General features: G+C 39.0%; 1 protein-coding gene across 1 annotated transcript in view; it reads left to right on the top strand.

Moving 5' to 3' along the window:
* The window catches only part of TSPAN5 (tetraspanin 5), an 81,115-nt gene extending 64,281 nt beyond the window's left edge, over positions 1-16,834 (top strand). Inside the window, exons 3-8 of the mRNA XM_041424549.1 lie at positions 3,599-3,745; positions 5,567-5,737; positions 7,612-7,737; positions 10,769-10,816; positions 10,948-11,064; positions 11,610-16,834. Of these exons, the coding sequence (XP_041280483.1) occupies positions 3,599-3,745; positions 5,567-5,737; positions 7,612-7,737; positions 10,769-10,816; positions 10,948-11,064; positions 11,610-11,675 (675 nt within the window). The 3' untranslated portion in view covers positions 11,676-16,834. The remainder of the gene's footprint in view (positions 1-3,598; positions 3,746-5,566; positions 5,738-7,611; positions 7,738-10,768; positions 10,817-10,947; positions 11,065-11,609) is intronic.

The following is a 16,834-nucleotide window of genomic DNA, read 5'->3' as shown; positions in this document are numbered from 1 at the left end:
AGGACTGTACCTTTAGATCTTCTTTACAATATAAAGTGAGATATTATTCCCCAGTTGTTGCCTTGCTGCTTGAAGCAAAATATGCTTTTCTTCAGGGTATTTCACTGCTGCATCTTCAGAGAGCTTATTTGTAAGTGTCCGGAGTACAGAACTGGAAAATTGTATTCTAAGCAGGAAGCAGTAATCTTCTATCAGACTACTTCTGTGTATCTCGAGCTGTAATCACAGAGCATTGTTTGTGTTTCTCATTCCCACTGCCAGCTATTGTTTTATTGACAAAACCTCTCTGAAGATTGTGTATCCTGAGACGTCTCTATAGAATACTGATAAATTGTGGTTCATATGCAGAGAGCATATGGAGTAAAACAAGAATTAAGCAGTATGTGCTTTGCATTGTCAGGATGTGTTATTTGGGATTTATCCAAGTTAGGCTTATGATTGCCATATGTGGACTAGCAACAGATGCACATAAAGGTGCTTTCCAAGGACAGCAAACAATGGCAGATAAAGCCTGTGTTGATCTATGCAGTTTTTGTTGGAGCACAGCTTCCCCCAGGAGTGCCAGCCAACATGTGGCATTACAGGCTGCTAAGAGCCTGGCAGCTCTAGAAAATCAAGTAAAGGGAAAAAGGGTAGGATTGGAAAAGCAGTATAAAACTGGCTCAATAAATTTTATTGCCATTGAATTTAATGTGACTGTGACAAAATGCAAAGTAGTGTGTTTCTTGCTACCACTTTTGTATTATGACTGTCTTCTCTAACAGTATTGTCCACAAATGCAAGCTGAATTTTACTTGGATTTCTTTTTGTTTGAACTTGACTACTTTCATATGGAAAGAAGTTGATTTAGTGTAGTAATTTGCTTTGAGGTTTTTTTTTATTTATTTGATTTTGTTTGCTTTGTTTTTAAGGAAGGACAAATATCTCATGAAGAGAGACATAATCTTAAATCTTAATCTTTTTTTTATTTTTTAAAAAGTAAATACAAGTAATAACAAAGGTAACATCCATTCTCCAGCATTGCCATCTTATTGCGAAGGTTTCATACCTTCTTGGTGATTTCTCATGGGTGGCTCCTCACAGCACTGACCCCTTCTCAGCACAGCCAACAAACTCCACCCAACCTTCTCAACTAGCTAACTTGCTCTTTTACAATACCCTTCCTAACTGGATCCAGCTGTGGCCTATTAAGGGCAGGCTTGTTCCTAACGCTTGGTAATTAGCACAGCTGTAACTCCTTAGGGGTGCGATTACCTTCACCACTATCTCTGTTCTCCTACATTCTGTCTATCCACACCCCAGTGACTAGTTTTTTTCACTCTACTACACCACAGTCCGTTAATTCCAAAATCAGCTAATGTTAAAAGAAAAGAGTAGTAGTGCTTGCTTTAGGGCAGAATTTATTCTCATTTAATGGTAACTATTTATACAGAGGAAAGGCATTTAAAACTTTGTGAAGAAATAATTTTAGTAGTTGTTTTTCCCCTTGAGGCAGAGCTCTTGCTTCTTGACTTGTGTAGGGCCAAGGCCTTGATTTTTTTCAAAGGTTCTATGTTGATGGATTATCCTGTTTATATTGCTTGTCATTCTTAGCCAGAAATGTGGCTTGGATTTCTTTTCTATAACAAATGTAATGAAACAAAAGTAGTGAAAAAACATTTGCACAAGTTGATGTAAGTGTTAATGATAGGTAAGTGTTCATTTAATCTTGGTGTGTATCATCTCTTCACTGAGATGGTACCAGAAAAAGGGATGGGCCAGCTGCTCTGCTTTGATAGCAGTGCTGGCTTTGAGATGTGTTACTTTGTTCCTTACATCTCTTTTTTGCCTTTTTAATGAATGTCAGTAAGGCTAGTACTATATGTAATGTAGGAGGAAAGTGATGAATGTGATTTATTTTCTTTTTCATCCCTCTCAGGCAACAGCCTTCTCTAGTAGGAGGGAACAGAATATACTTCGAGAATGTTATTCGTGTTATTGAATTATTGTTTGTATTTTAGGATTGAGTTTTAGTCAGATTTTTCTTTGAGTTTTGGCCTTTTCTAAGGCTCCTTGATGTGTGCATTGGTGAAATTTGCATGTATAGTTTATTTACCCTGTCCTTGTCTGCAGAATTAAAGGCTTTGAGTACTGTCTTCATTTACTCCTTGCTCAAGTTTTGCTTGGGAAACTATGAAAGTGGTTGTAAACTACATGAAGTAATGTGTTAGAGGTATTGGTTATATGACAATTGATATGTTTTGTGTGATCCAAAATGAGTATGTGTGTATATGTCAGGTCTAAAGCCACAGTTATGAACAATCATCATTATCAATGTTACTTTAAACTTCTGGAAATGAGGTTATGGTAACATCCTCTTGCTGTTTTGGGACTGTTTCAGAGAAACAAAGGGGTATGACCAGGAATAAGAAAAACGATGAACTGTGAAGCTTTGCAAATAAGGAGCTGAAGATTGAGCTCTGTTGCTGCTTCTCAAGCCACAGCATCACACAGGAGTTAGAGGAAGCAGTAGTCCAAGGCACTCAGCCTGAGTTCAGGCTTCTGTGAGGAAACACAGCAGTGTGCTTTGCATTGACCTACAGCACTGGGGAGGGGAATGAAGAAATAGTGACACTTCAGCATTTTTTTTCTGCTGAAAAGCCTTAGGAAACTGTAATTGTTCCTGTGCAAACTCACTGGAATAGGGTAAACTTTGTACTTGCTTGTTGATGTGACCCATCTGTTCAACATCAGCCAAACTCTGCTTAAAATGTGTTCAAAAAACTAAAATAGTTCCTCAGGATTACTGATGTCGCAACCCAAGCTTTGCTTCCAAGGCAGAAATGGCATTACAAGCAGACTGTGCTGACTGTCATATCTGAAACACAGCATATGTGGTCTAACATATGATAAGTCTATTCTAAGTTAGTGTAAACCATGTCCCAAGACAAGTTCTTAAATTGTCTTTCATCGTACTAAGAGACTTTGATATTTTGAAATTCTTCCTGCTAGCTGATTAGTCAGTAGCCACACTTTATTTCTAGAATGAGGTTTTGGCACTGTAGATGTCTGAAGTTGAATTGGCCAGGTTATGTAGTTTGTCAAAATTTGTTGAAAGACTTTTGTTTTGAGATGCTGCAACCTAGGAGCTCACTTCTCATTTCTGACAATTGCTGTAAATACTGAGAATAAATGCTAAATTCAAGGTGGCTTTATTGCTTTTAACATTTTTTTTCTATATAACATGTAACTGTGTTTACATAGATTAAGTATGTGATATATAAAATGTATCTCAGCATGGGTAATAAGAGTTAAGTTCTGTTCTGAGTTTCTGGCACGCTACTTCTCATAGCTGCATAAGCAGAAAATGCCCTGTGGGTTTCTCACAGAAAATTCTTCAAGAACATTTTGTTACTCTTTCACACGTTGATTCAGAAATATTGCACATAATTGCACTTTTTGTCTCTTTTGGGATACAAAGATTTTCTTAATTGCTGTACTGCAGAACATTTATTTTTCTGTAGTTTTCTTCTTTTTTTTAAGAAGAAAAATGCAGGCAGAATTTGTACAACAGAAAGCTGAACATACTTTTTATCCCTTGGCATTGTCTCTTTCTCAGGGAGTGCTGTCCAATATCTCCTCCATCACTGACCTGGGAGGCTTTGATCCTGTTTGGCTCTTCCTAGTGGTAGGAGGAGTTATGTTCATTTTGGGATTTGCAGGATGCATTGGAGCTTTACGAGAAAACACTTTTCTTCTCAAATTTGTAAGTAGCTTTTGTAAATGTGACATTGCTCATTTATGTTGCATGCCATGTTGTCTGTTCTGTTTAACTGTGCTAAGCTTTTAAAATGTGTTTTGGAGAGGAAGGTGTTATCCAGTGTCAGAATACCAGGAAAGCACTTCGCTTTTAACAAGTTACAGCTCTTCAGTCTCTGGTGCTTACTGGCTGTGTTTTTTTAAAGCTCAAATAAAGCTCAAAACTACTGATGGTAAAAATCATAACAAGGAAGTACTGATTTTCATATGAATGTAGCCTAATGTTTTGCTTCCCTGTCACAAAAAGACAGAAATTTCTTGTGAGAATCTGTGTTGAACTTGGAGTCCATAACAAGCTGCCTATGAAATATGAGGGATGTAGGTGCAGCAGTGAATGTGGCCCATGTGACTTGTGCTGTGCAAGGGCCCCTCAGAGGAGACAGGACTGTGACAATATCCTCAGTCTGGCTGATACTCTCAGTCCCTGCCTTTCAGCTCACTGGAAGAGGCTGTGTTGCTTTCAGTGCTGGGGCCTGAGAATGAGAAGGGGAGGAGAATGCGTCCAGGATGCAGAAAGAAAATGGAAGTTTTCTTGAATTTTGGGCTGGATTGTTGGTTAGGGAAGGAGCTGCTGGTATACAAATGAACCTCAGTTTGCAGAACTTCTTCAGCTAAGTAGCCGCTTTCTGTGACTTTTGAAAATGAAGGTAACAGTATCATGTTCTTTTAGATAAATTGAAAATTCATAATAAAGAAGATTCTTTCCTCCCCCACTCCCCTTTCCAGAGGTGGGCACTGCCTGTAGACACAGTTGTGTCTTCATAACCATTAACTGTTAATATATACATGAAAAAGCTTCCAGTGAAATAACTACCTCCAAGTGACACATTTGGCTCCCACAGACATGTTGTATAAGGGGAGGAGGCAATTGAGAGTCACAGTTCTCGAGGCATTTATAAAGCAACTTGTAACACTTTTTTTCCTTCTTCCTTGCTTCTCTTAGCTTGCCTAAAATGAACCCATCTGCTGTACCAGAAATAGCTTCCCATGCAGCAGCTGCAGGAGAAATTAAAAATGTATCTGAACACACACAGAGAGCATATTAAAGTGAAACTCAAAGGCAGAGTTGCAAAGGGGATGGACTTCCAGTATACCAGGACCCCTGTGTGGTTTAAAACAGTGTAGACTCAGTGGAAATGCTTAGGGAAAGTGGTGGATCATTAGTAATGCCTTTGGCATCCATTGCATTTGCATTAATCATAGCAGCCTCATTTAGTTTTAATGTGGATGTGAGTAATTTCATAGACATTCCGTGGTGACTTAGTCATTAATTAATTTCTGCTGTTACCAATTTCTGCTTTGTCTGCTTAGGCAAAGCTTTGCCAGTGAGAGGATCTAAAGCAAAAGTCACGTAACAAGTCACGTAGATCTAAAGAAAAAGTCACATTTTTCATTCGTTGTTTATGCCTTCTAAAATGTAAGTGCCTATGTTGAAATTTAAGACTGGTTTTCAAGGGCCCTATGTATGACTTGAAATTTACAGTGAATTCTCTTGGATCTCTTTGTAAATTTCAGTGAAATGTCCAAAGTTTGGCCATTTGTTAGCATATTTGTTATTTGTTAGAATATATTTCTGTTCTACAGCTCCAATACCATGAAAATGCTTACAATAAAAATGGTGTGTTTTTAATTTAAAATTTCCTATGTGCCAAAGTGGCTTGAATTTGCACTGAAACAGATAAAGCCTTATCACTGGAGATAATTGTGAGCTTTGAAATGTTTTGGTCATAAAGGAAAATAATTTTAGCCTTTTTTATTTTCTTCATAGTTCTCTGTATTTCTTGGAATTATTTTCTTCTTGGAGCTCACTGCTGGTGTTCTAGCATTTGTTTTCAAAGACTGGATAAAGGACCAGCTGTATTTCTTTATAAACAACAACATCAGAGCATACCGAGATGACATTGATTTACAAAACCTCATAGACTTCACACAGGAATACGTAAGTTTATTTTTTATGTTTATTATTTTGTAAAGCTTACTTTTAAGAAATACCTGCTCTTATGTTTTACTTTCCATCTGTTGTGTTTCTTCAAGGAGCAACAGAAATATTCTAGCATTTAATGCCTTTGAATATATTTATATTTGTTTTTACAGAACTTCTGCAAAAATACAGCACCTATGTAAAGTGGCTTTATTGATGTATGACTGCATAAAACAAGATGGAGACTTGGGGTAACTTTTCTTGAAGACTTAGAGATAGTATGTCAAATGCACCAAAGTTAAAATATTTATTGTAAAAGCTATCACATCTGTTTAAGAAATTACTCATTTTCTGAGTTTCATTTGGTCCTGAGATGAGTGTTGGTGTAGTTTTAGCAACGTTAGAAGTACTACACCACACTGCAGAGTGGCAGAGGTATTTAGTTGGTCCAAATGAAACTACAATTTTATTTCTTCTTAATTAGACTTAGTAGAATAAGCCTAATGAAGTGGGCCACTTGTAGAGTTCTTGTAGGGCACCTCTAACTGATGCCACATCTGCACTTGGGGAGGGAAGGGTGAAACCAGTGGTGCACCTGTTTGTGCTGGTTAAGCTCTGTAATTTATCAGTGTGTGTAAAGAAGTCTTGCACTGACTTTTGCACACAAGGTCTGCCAGTACCTTCCCTCTCCAGTACTCAGTTCTGGCCAGTGTTGATGAAGTCCTCTTTGATTCTGGCACTGTGTGGCTAACATGGCTGAGTGTTGGTTAAATTCATGTTTACTAATTTTTGTACATTCTGCAAATAAAATAATTTCAATGCTTGAGTTGCTTCTCTGTGCCTGGGGGAAAAATGGTAAGTAACAGGATGTGGATCCTTGCACTGTTTTGAATCTTTTGCAAGAAGGTCAGAGGTCACCACAAGCTGAAATAGCGGTCCACTTTTATGCAGCCAAAGGCTACAGTCCAAATTTGCAATGACTTCCCAAGGCTTTCTCTCCTAAGTGCAATAGTACTCAACAGGTAGGCCAGGGCAGTGCGACTTGTGAGAGTGAGTTACTTCTTCAACCGGTAGAGATAGTGCATAAAGACAACATGTCAGGTATTGCAAAGAGAACTGCTACATCTAGAAGGAGAAAATGGCTATTCCAATGCTTTTAAAAATGTGATTGTGTTTTGTTGTTTTTTTTTCTTTTAATTGACATAGATGGGTTCGTTGGTCTAGCTCCTTATTTGCTGTAAGCTGTCAGTGTTTCACAGGTCTCCAGTCCATTCTTTGTATGTTCAGCAAAACACATCAATTCCTTGTGTATTCAACATATTTCGCCACACTAAGCCTGCCTTTGGCAGATTTACTCTCTGAAGGATTCACTAAAGGTATTCATTGTTCAGTGTGTGATTCTCAGGGAACAGTGTGTTCACACTGTCTGATGTACAGCCAGGCAAAGTTCCCCCAAACTAGGAAAAGGAGTAGCTGTACCAGTGTAGCCCTTGGAGCTTGTTTTTTTGAAAATCCAGGGCTCGTTAGACTGAACAGAATATTGTACTCTTGGCTCTGCTGTCCCTTGGGCCTGAGCTTGTAGGCCTGTGCAACTCCGTGGTATTGTGTAGGCTTATCAGCTCACCGACGGGTTTCTCCAGAGAGCAGCATAGCAGGGTGTGAACGTAACTTTAATCACATGATAACTTTGGAACAACTTACCCATTTGGAGTGGTACTTAAAAAAAAATTACAAAACTCCCCAACCAAACAAAAAAAGACAGTTTCATTGAAAGCAGTGGGAGTCTCAGATTTTGTTTTGAAAGCTAGAGGGAAACTGGCAGCAGCCATGCATGTTACTAACGCTGAAATTTTCATTCTGAAATTTAAGAAGCTCTTCTTTTTTTGTTCTAGTGGCAGTGCTGTGGGGCTTTTGGAGCCGATGACTGGAACCTTAATATTTACTTCAATTGTACAGATTCCAACGCGAGCCGAGAGCGCTGTGGTGTGCCATTCTCTTGCTGTACTAAAGACCCTGCTGTAAGTGATGGTCTGGAGGGAGGATGGGTGTGCTGTTCCAGTCATAAATAACGCTTCGAGATTTTCCTTTTTTATTTCTGGAAATTTAGCCTAATTATTAATTTCTCACCAACCTGTATTTTTTTTTGTTCTTGCAGCTCAGCTTAATCACTAACTTCTCTGCAGTCAGCAAAACTCATAACTTAAGTCTTCATTGTTTGTGGCTTTTATTAAAAAGTGAGAACCATGGGCTTGGCTGAACATACATATTAATTTTAGCAAGTATAAAAAGGAGAAGCACTTAATGAGTTGAAAGATGTGAGCTTTCAATTGAAATTCATCAGAACAGTAACCCTTAAGATCAGACACTTTAAAGGAGGTATTATCCATTATTTAATGCAATGTCCTGAGGCTGCAGCCAGTTTGACCCAGTTTGTGCCAGTATGGTAGTGAATGAGTCTGTGCCCTGAGAAACTGATATGTTTGCATTAGAATGTTCAGTTGGGTATGGGTATCTTTACATACTCTTTTTTAACTTTAAAATTACTGCCTGTACTGCAGTCACCTGAAATCAGACTTGAAAGGTCAGAAATTGTTTGTGGGAGCAGCTTTTAGGTAAATTTTCATGTCTTTTAAGATATTTATAATCTGGATCATCAAGTGGAAGATGTTGGAGCCATGCATTGCTAATATGGATATGATAAAGAAGAGTAAAGTGTAGGGAATCAGTTCACTAACAGTGAAAGGCTTGGAACAGGGACGGGTGTGTGTATGGAAACTGTTACGTGCCTAGCACTGTATACATTTGACTTTATATAGCTCGAAAGAAGCTGGCTTTGAGTGCTTTTATTATCTAGCAATTCAGCTGTGGCTTTGTCTTCACCTGGAATGACTTATAGTTCCTTGAATATGTTAGTCTAGCACAGACTGAAGTTAGGCAAGTTGCCAAAAGGCACCTCAGGTGCTTCCTGCCTTGCTAATAATGCAGTGCAGTCGCTGCTCCTGACGTCCAGTTGCTGCTGCTGCTCTCCCTCTCCTGATAAGGCACTGCCTATGGCCCAAGCTGGTTCTGGTTCCTCTGCAATGAATGTGACTTCACAGCAGTTTGAATTTTTCTTACAAACATAGCTGAAAATGTTTAAATGGGATATTAAAACAATATGTGGGTTAGGTTCAAACATTACCTTATGCTTAGGATTCCTTCTGCTGTTTACCTATCTGCCCACCCACCCACACAGAGGTCATCACAACCCAGTTTTAAAAATACAGTTGTTATAAAACCCAAGCAGTGACAGCAGTAGAAGGTAATCCTATAAATACATAATCCATCCTAAAGTTCTCTCTTTCTCTCAGTTGTGTAAATGGCTGTGCAGTTTGTTAGCATAGTGATGCAGCAATCAGAAATTGAAAGATAAATCACATTCACTGTAAGGAAACAACCTTAATGGCCTTTAAAAACTGAAAACATTAGAAGTCATGCATGAAAATAAAATAATTGTAACCAAGCTGTGATTGATTCAGTTGCAGTGATAAACTCAGGCTTATTCTGTGGGAAAGCAGATTTGTCCCTTTTAGAATTAGGTTTCAGTGTTGGACTGATGCAAACAGTTACGTGGATGCCTTATTGTTTTTAGTTTAGCTTGAATCAGGAAGTGGTAAGTTTAAGGCAGGCTAATATAAGTTTCTGGAAACAAATTTTGACTATCACAGTTCATTTTGATGTAGTTAAGGAGGTTGAAGTGTTCCAAATTCTTGTACAGACAAGTCTAGAAAACTTACTTATTTCCATTGCATTTTTTGGTTAACAAATTCCAAGGTTAAAGGCAGAAGACATTAATCATGAAACAAGTAGGCATTTAGAACAAGGAAGAAAACTTAAAATCCCTCTGTCAGAATCTTAGGTGCTTTTACATCCTTGTAGTCTGTGGCACTTAGGTCCTGAAACAGAAGCTTTCGTGTCATTAGGAGATAAAAGTTGCTTGAATTTTGAAGATCCATTAAGGGAATCCAGTTTTGGCAGCTGACAGAATGCAACCTGTTGGACATCCTGCAATATGAGGAAACAGAGGAGCTTTCCATGCTGATAGGAGATACTTTTTTCTATATGGCTGCTTTTTAAAATCCATCCACAGACACTGCTTGTCTTTCTCACTTCCAACAATTTGATTAAATTGTGGTGTTTGGTACACCTAGCTAAGATTGGCTGATTTTCTCACTTTCTTGAGTACTCCTTCTTCTACTCACTGTCATTATATGATAAGTCAGTAACTTAATATTTTGCTGCCATTGTGGCTGATGCCAAAAGTTTCATGCTTCATTTTATTACCATGAAATAACTGTGTACAAAGTAAAAATACAGCTTCAGCTGCCAATGGGAAGCACTTGTTCACTAGGGAAAAATCTGCCAGAGCCCATTTGGTTACCTAAGCTTTGGGAGTACTAAAGGAAAGGGAGTAGGAAAAGCCCCTCCTTTCCCATTGGTATCAAGCTCCTATAAGAAAGAGTAGGCAGTAAGAGCACATTACTCCATCTGTTATTTTTTCTTTCAGGTTTTGGTAAGGAGCTGTACATATTTCTAGAGACATTCTCAGAAAGAACTTGCAGCTTCGGCAACAGAACTGCCCATTTTTGCCTCTTCATTCTGCACAGACTGAACCCTGAAAATGACAACAGTACTCTTGGTGTATTTTTTAGTACAGACAAAATCTTTTCAGCAGAAGGTTCTTTCACTTACCATAGATGTTCCCTAGTCCTTTTCCTTTACTAAATGCTTGTATCTGGAACATGGAGTTCACTCAGGTGGAGGGCTGGTTTTCCCAGCTTGCTGACTTGAGAGATAAAAATTTTTTGACTGCATGCTCTTGTTTGCCACAAATAATTAATAGCGCAGAGTGAAGGAGGAAGGTTTTTTTAATTAAAGCAATATGCTAACCACGGTTTGGGTGATTGTCTTATTACATGCAGGACCAATTCCAGGGAGTTGGGTTAAGGTGTTTGGGAGACATTTTACTAATTGCCTCTTCTCTTCTCTCTTTCTCTCTCCCGCCTCTAGGAAGACGTTATTAATACTCAGTGTGGCTACGATGCAAGGCAAAAACCAGTAAGCTTTTTTTTCCCTTCTTTTTAATGTTGTATGTTAAGGATCTGAATCCCTATTGCAAGAGGAGAATGTTCTGCTCATGGTGTAGTGAATGTAATTATCTCTGTCTTCTTCCCTCTTCTCCTTGGCAGGAAGTTGATCAGCAGATTGTTATCTACACTAAGGGCTGCGTCCCTCAGTTTGAGAAATGGTTGCAGGACAACCTTACCATAGTTGCTGGTATATTCATTGGGATAGCATTACTGCAGGTAAACATCGTGTTCCCTGGAATGAGTTGCACAGAGGAATAATAGATCAAGTTAATATATGAGGGGGGAAACTGTATATGAGAATGGGAAATGCAGTGCCAGTTGTCTGGGTTTTAGCAGTGGGAACTAAACGTATGAGGCTTTCTTTGTGTTGAGGAATACTTAATTTTTATCTACAGGGATACATTTTTTTCTTTTCAGCTCTCAGCAGGTTGAAACTAACACTCCGTAAGATTAACCTTATGTGGGGACTTTCAAGCCTGTACAGAGCAACTGTTTCCAGTGCTGTTTAAATGAGCAGCAGAGAACCTTTAGGGTTGCTTTGAAACAAGACTAGAACTGTTAATTAACTAGATACCAGTGCCACCATAAAAATACTGGGGTTACAGGAGTTCTGCAATATTCTTTCTTCTTCCAGTGCTTAGGGTTAATTTAATTTCTGCCTCTGTTGTTTCTTTCTTATCCAAGTTCTGTATAACCTAAGGAGTTTGACTGTGTGAAAAGTTGTCTAATGCTCCAAATGAATAAACTGTTGTCTCTTCCAGATATTTGGGATATGCTTAGCCCAGAATTTGGTTAGTGACATTGAGGCTGTCAGAGCCAGCTGGTAAAACTGCTGAAGTAACCACAACAAGACACTGGACAACTGAAACCCTCTGAAACCTCCAGTGTGTCACTCCGACACCAAGCTGTATGGACATGGGTGACAGGGAAGCCTTCTCTCCCAAGTAGTCTCAAGTTTAAGTTCCTGATATTGCAGTGAACTTGTGTTTCTTTGGGGTGGGGGAGAGAAGAGTGGGCTATTGAAAATCTGCTGCTCACTGACAATTTTTTTTTCTTTTAAACCACCACTTTGAAAGCTGTTGAGCCGTGAATCTCTACTGTATTCTTGATTTTGAGTAACAAGTGGACACTTTTTTAAATTGATGTATTCAGTGAGACAGAGTTGCATTGTTGTAGTCTGTGGATATGCTGTTTATTCTTCATGTCATGAGCTCTTTGATAGCTGCCAAATATTCCTGAGATGGTCTATCTCCTCACCACTCTGTAAAGGAACAATCTTCTTGTTTTCACAGCTAAACATAGCTACAGGCCTAAACCCATGAAGCAGGAAGCAACTTTCTATGCATCTATTGTACAGTAAAAAAAATTGTTTTTAAAACAAGGGAAATTATTTTTATGCAAGCTTCCAACTATCTCGCTGTAGTACTTTGAGGTTGGAATCAGCAGAAGGGAGAATTGCTTAATTTTGTCAAGATCTTTCTTCCTTCTCCACTCTTGTATGAAGGGAAAGGAGTTTTTTATTTGACGAACAAGGGTTGCTGCCATACCTTTGGATATCAGTCTCTTAAGGCAAGGATGGAATATAACTGTATAAATGTATGAAAGCAGTGTGGATGTTGGGTCCAAGTGAAGAATAATATTCAAAGAATGAATTATATATTAACTTAAAAAAATCAAAACTTATGTATCTGATATGGCAAAATCTTTTGTTTCTCTGAAATTTAGTGTAACCTAATGTATTTAGGGATCTCACTGATATTAATGCTTTGACATACTCATGCTAAGCTCGTTTCTTTGGTCTGTTCCTGGTTGGGACTTTGGTCTTTCTTTTTTTCTTTTTCTTTTCTTTAATTCTTTTTACTTGCATGAGCTGTGGAATAAGAATCTGTGACACTCTAGTGCTTTAAATATGTGCATATGTTTTAATACAGTCTAATCCAAACTTATTTATTGATAAATGCATGTGATTATGGAAAGATCATTTCCCATTCTCTTGGAAGTTGGAGAGAACAGTTTTTGTCAGAGTAAATCCTTACCTCCAGTGAACAAATCCATGCTATGGAGATGTCTCCTTTTCTTGCTCTAAAGGCAACAAAGAGCTTTCTTGAAGCCACAGAATAAAAATCTTAAAATAGAAGCATTTATTAGGATCAGCTAAGACAGACTCTTTTGAATTGGACACAAGAAAGCAGAATGTGAGAAAAAGCACAAATAGTGGAGAAGACTTAAATCAGGCTCCATCCAGCTTAGTGCTTTTGATTTGTTCTTCTTCACTAATAATAGTGAAGTTAAAGACCTGACCATGGCTTGGATAGTTTATTGCACTTTGTATAAATGTAGTGTGTTTTATGACCCTTCTCAGTACCTCCATACCAGTCCTGAAAGCTGTGGTCCTGCTTTGGTCAGACAGTGGCAAAGGTTGTGTAGCACCTCCATGTAAGGATGCAACATCTTTCTGAGTTGCATTTCCTAAAACAGAGGGTATATGGAATAGACGAGAGGAACACATTGCTTTCAAAACTTCCCTATTCTGGGGGATAGATAGAAGACTCATCTGGTGAGTTGTTAAGGCCCTTTTTGGTCCTGTGACCCTTAAACAAATGAATATATGTACCCTTGCACATTTTGCCTTCCTGTGCTTTAGTTGGCCGTGGTTTTTCTCCCCTCTGAAGCCTGGTGATGGGCACGCTGGTGCTTCACAGATGCCTCAGACAGACCCATTGTCCTCCCATCTTTGAGCATTACCTCATCCTCTTCTGGTTAACTCCCACTGACTGGCTCTGAATCAGGCAGCCTCCATATCCCTTGGTATTTGCTGTTAAAGGCCAGCCATGACTCAGAGTGTTTTTTAAGGCCTTTCAAAGCAATTATAATTCATTGTCCTTAATAAAGTTGGTTCCACCTCAGCACAGCGTTATGTTTTTCTTAGCCACTCCTCAATTTGAGGGATTATTGGCTGTTTTCCCCCAGTGACATACCATTTTGCCTGATAGTGGCAGGACAGACAGATGATCAGCACCAGTGTTGCTGCACTGAGACAAAATGGTGCAGGGAGGAATCAGGGAAGTGGGGTTGAGGAAATAACCCCTCCACCAAAGAGCCTTGATTATGATTCTGGGCTTTGGTTTGGAGGGAAAACAAAAAGCCTAATTACAGAAACATTACTTGTTGCCACTGATCTTGAATACTGCTGTTGCTGCTCTGAGTTTCTGAAGATGGCTTCATTCTTCTACTTGAATCTCTGCAGTTGTACTGTATTGGCCTTCTGTCTTGTCACGCTGTTCTCCGAGTTCCAGTCTGCTGGCCGTGCAGCTGGCAGTGTCAGACTGATAGGAGGGTAAATGCTCCAGGCTGAGCAATTCTTGTTCTCACAACTTGCACATCTACACACAAATGTGCAACACTTCTGCTGAATCCCAGAATGACTGACTGTTCTTACAAAAACCACTAGATAACTTACTTTTCTAGAGCTTGTCTTTATTGCTGTGGATGTTGATCCTTCTCACTCCCTTGTTCCTAGGAGATACTTATATACTCATTTTTGTATTGTTTGATGGGTGTGCACTGAATGTTTAAGATTAGCTGTCTGTTACACATTTAAATCCCACATTTTTTGTCTACAGATCAGGTAAGATGTCCTAGAAATGTCCCATCAACAACTACTCAGCAGCTTAGGTGTCCAGTTGTGAAAGCTTGTGGGAGGCCTTGGAAATCAATGTATTATTGTCAAAGCCTGCCAAATACAAGCAAACTTTTTTCCAGGAAATTTGAAAAGTTCATGTGAACTGCAACTAAAGCACAACTGCTGGCTATGTGGGCTCAGTGTCTAAAGCAATAAGATGTGGTAGGCACTAGGATTCCATGGCAGTTTCCTGCCTGGTGTGGTGGTGGGGTACATGTGAGTTCAGAGATCAGCCTAATTATCTTTAATGTGCAGTAGTTTTTCAGAAATTTGTTGTCAGGCTTACGGAGTAGGAAACAGCTCTGTTTGCTGGGTAAGTCCTGTGGAGTAGTGGCGTTGCTAACAAGGCCTGGTAGCTCAGCAGCAGCACTGGCTTTAAAGCTATTTCCATATATCCCATTGAGCCCTGCCAGAGGGCATCACAGTCCTTGATCCTCTGCTTTCTAAATACCCTCTGTATTCACAGGCCTTTCTTTTGTTTGGGTTTGGGGTTTTTTTTGATTAATAGCCTAATGGACAAATGTTTGTTTCATCTCTTCATGTCTGTTTTGGTAGCAGTAGGATCTTTATGCTTAAAATACATAATTTTGATTGTGCCCCTTAAAGTTTGAAGCTGTGGGGGTGCTTGCTCAAGTGTACTCTGTCCCAAAAGCCTTCTTCTCTCCCCTTTGAGAGAGATGCTCATTGTAGTTCTGGTGTGTAAATAGTGTTTGAAATGTAAATAGTAGCATGCAGATTAAATGATTCTTGCACATGACTGCTTTTCACCCTGAAAGTGTTTATTATGGAGAGGAAAGGTGTCTACCAGGAGAGTCCTGAGTGGTTGTCTGGGCTGTCCCTCGCCCTGATGGAGCAGCAGGAGTGCCTCAGATGCCCGTGCTCAGTGCCTGCCCTGTGGGTGGGTAGCTGTCCCTGAAGAAGATGAAGCCCTGGCCAGCCCTTTGGGCCCTGGATAGTGGCAGGGCCTCCCTTGCCTTTTCCCTTTGCTGCTTGGCATTAGAACAGCATTTGACTGTAAAGTGGAGAGTTGGTGGCAGCACCTCCTACCATTTATGGGAGAATGCCACCACTTGTGGCAGGATTAAAAATGGTGCTATAAGAACTGTTCTGGACGTCAATCTGTGTTTTTACTACTTTAGAGATGCCCTTGTTAAAATTGGTCTTGGCTAATATGGTTGGTTATGACAGAAACTATTGTCTGAATTTTTGATTCTGTTTCCCTTCTTGCTGTGTATGTCTTTTGGGTGCATTGAAATAGCAGTTCTGCAAATACCTAGGGTGGAGATCACCTTTAGACCTCAAAAGGTGTCAAGCACTGCTGAATGTTCCAGTTCCTCCCATTTTTCATTTTTCTCTGAATCTTTTCCAGATACCTCTAACAAGTGATGAAACTGTCTAAAACAAATGAAATAATACTATCTTGATCCATTAGCTACCAAATTTTGTCCCTTGAAAAAAAGAAATAAAAAATCTGTCTCTCTTAACATGCAGTATATGAGGAAGTACTACTAGTGTGCACGAGGCAGCGCTGCTAGCTGTCTTTTGTGTTTTTGGCAATGTAAGTGTGTTAGGAAAAAGCTCCATCTGTATGTGTGTTCATGTTCACGCTGTGTACATAGTAGAGATGGACCTTGAGCTCTGGGAAGATTGGGATGTGAGTTTGTGACTCAGATCCATTTCTGATATGTATATTCCAGATTAGTTCCAGCTGAATCTTTCTCTCTTGTTCATCTGAAGGTGTACAGCAAGGTGTCAATATTTACCCTTTGTGTATCATTCCTTTTTATACGAATGTATTCTCTTGTGTTCCTTTTTTATCAGTTGTAAAATTGATTGTAAAAGCCAACTACACTTACCGATTGAAAGTATTGCTATAACAGAACTGCATGCCCAGTAGAGTTTGACTTGAGCTTTTGTTTTCTGATTTCAGACTGGTTCCCTTCAGTCTAGGAGAAAAGCATAGATCAGGTGCATAATGTATTACTTGTCATCTTTAGCATTAGACTGTGGTATTGTATCACATGCTGATCTCGATGGATGTAACTGGAGTCTACTTAGGAAGTTAATGCAACTTCCTGGTAATTCATTTTAAGCTATTGAAAATGGTCTTGGTCATGCTACTTGTGTTCTTGGGATTTTGTTTTTTAATAGAGGCATTTTTTAGGAATGTTTTAATACACTTATGATGGACAATACAATAGTTTTAATAGTCGTGCAGTATTCTGTATTTACTTGAAGTAAATCATTTTATATGCAATTTGTTAGATAATTACAATTTTATAAATAAAATTGTGTGAAATATGA

This window comes from Onychostruthus taczanowskii, unplaced genomic scaffold (genome assembly GCF_017590055.1).
Source record: "Onychostruthus taczanowskii isolate IOZ18803 unplaced genomic scaffold, ASM1759005v1 scaffold82, whole genome shotgun sequence".
Taxonomy (NCBI): domain Eukaryota; kingdom Metazoa; phylum Chordata; class Aves; order Passeriformes; family Passeridae; genus Onychostruthus; species Onychostruthus taczanowskii.
Note: the sequence above shows the minus strand (reverse complement) of the source record. Positions and strands in the feature narration are given on the sequence as shown.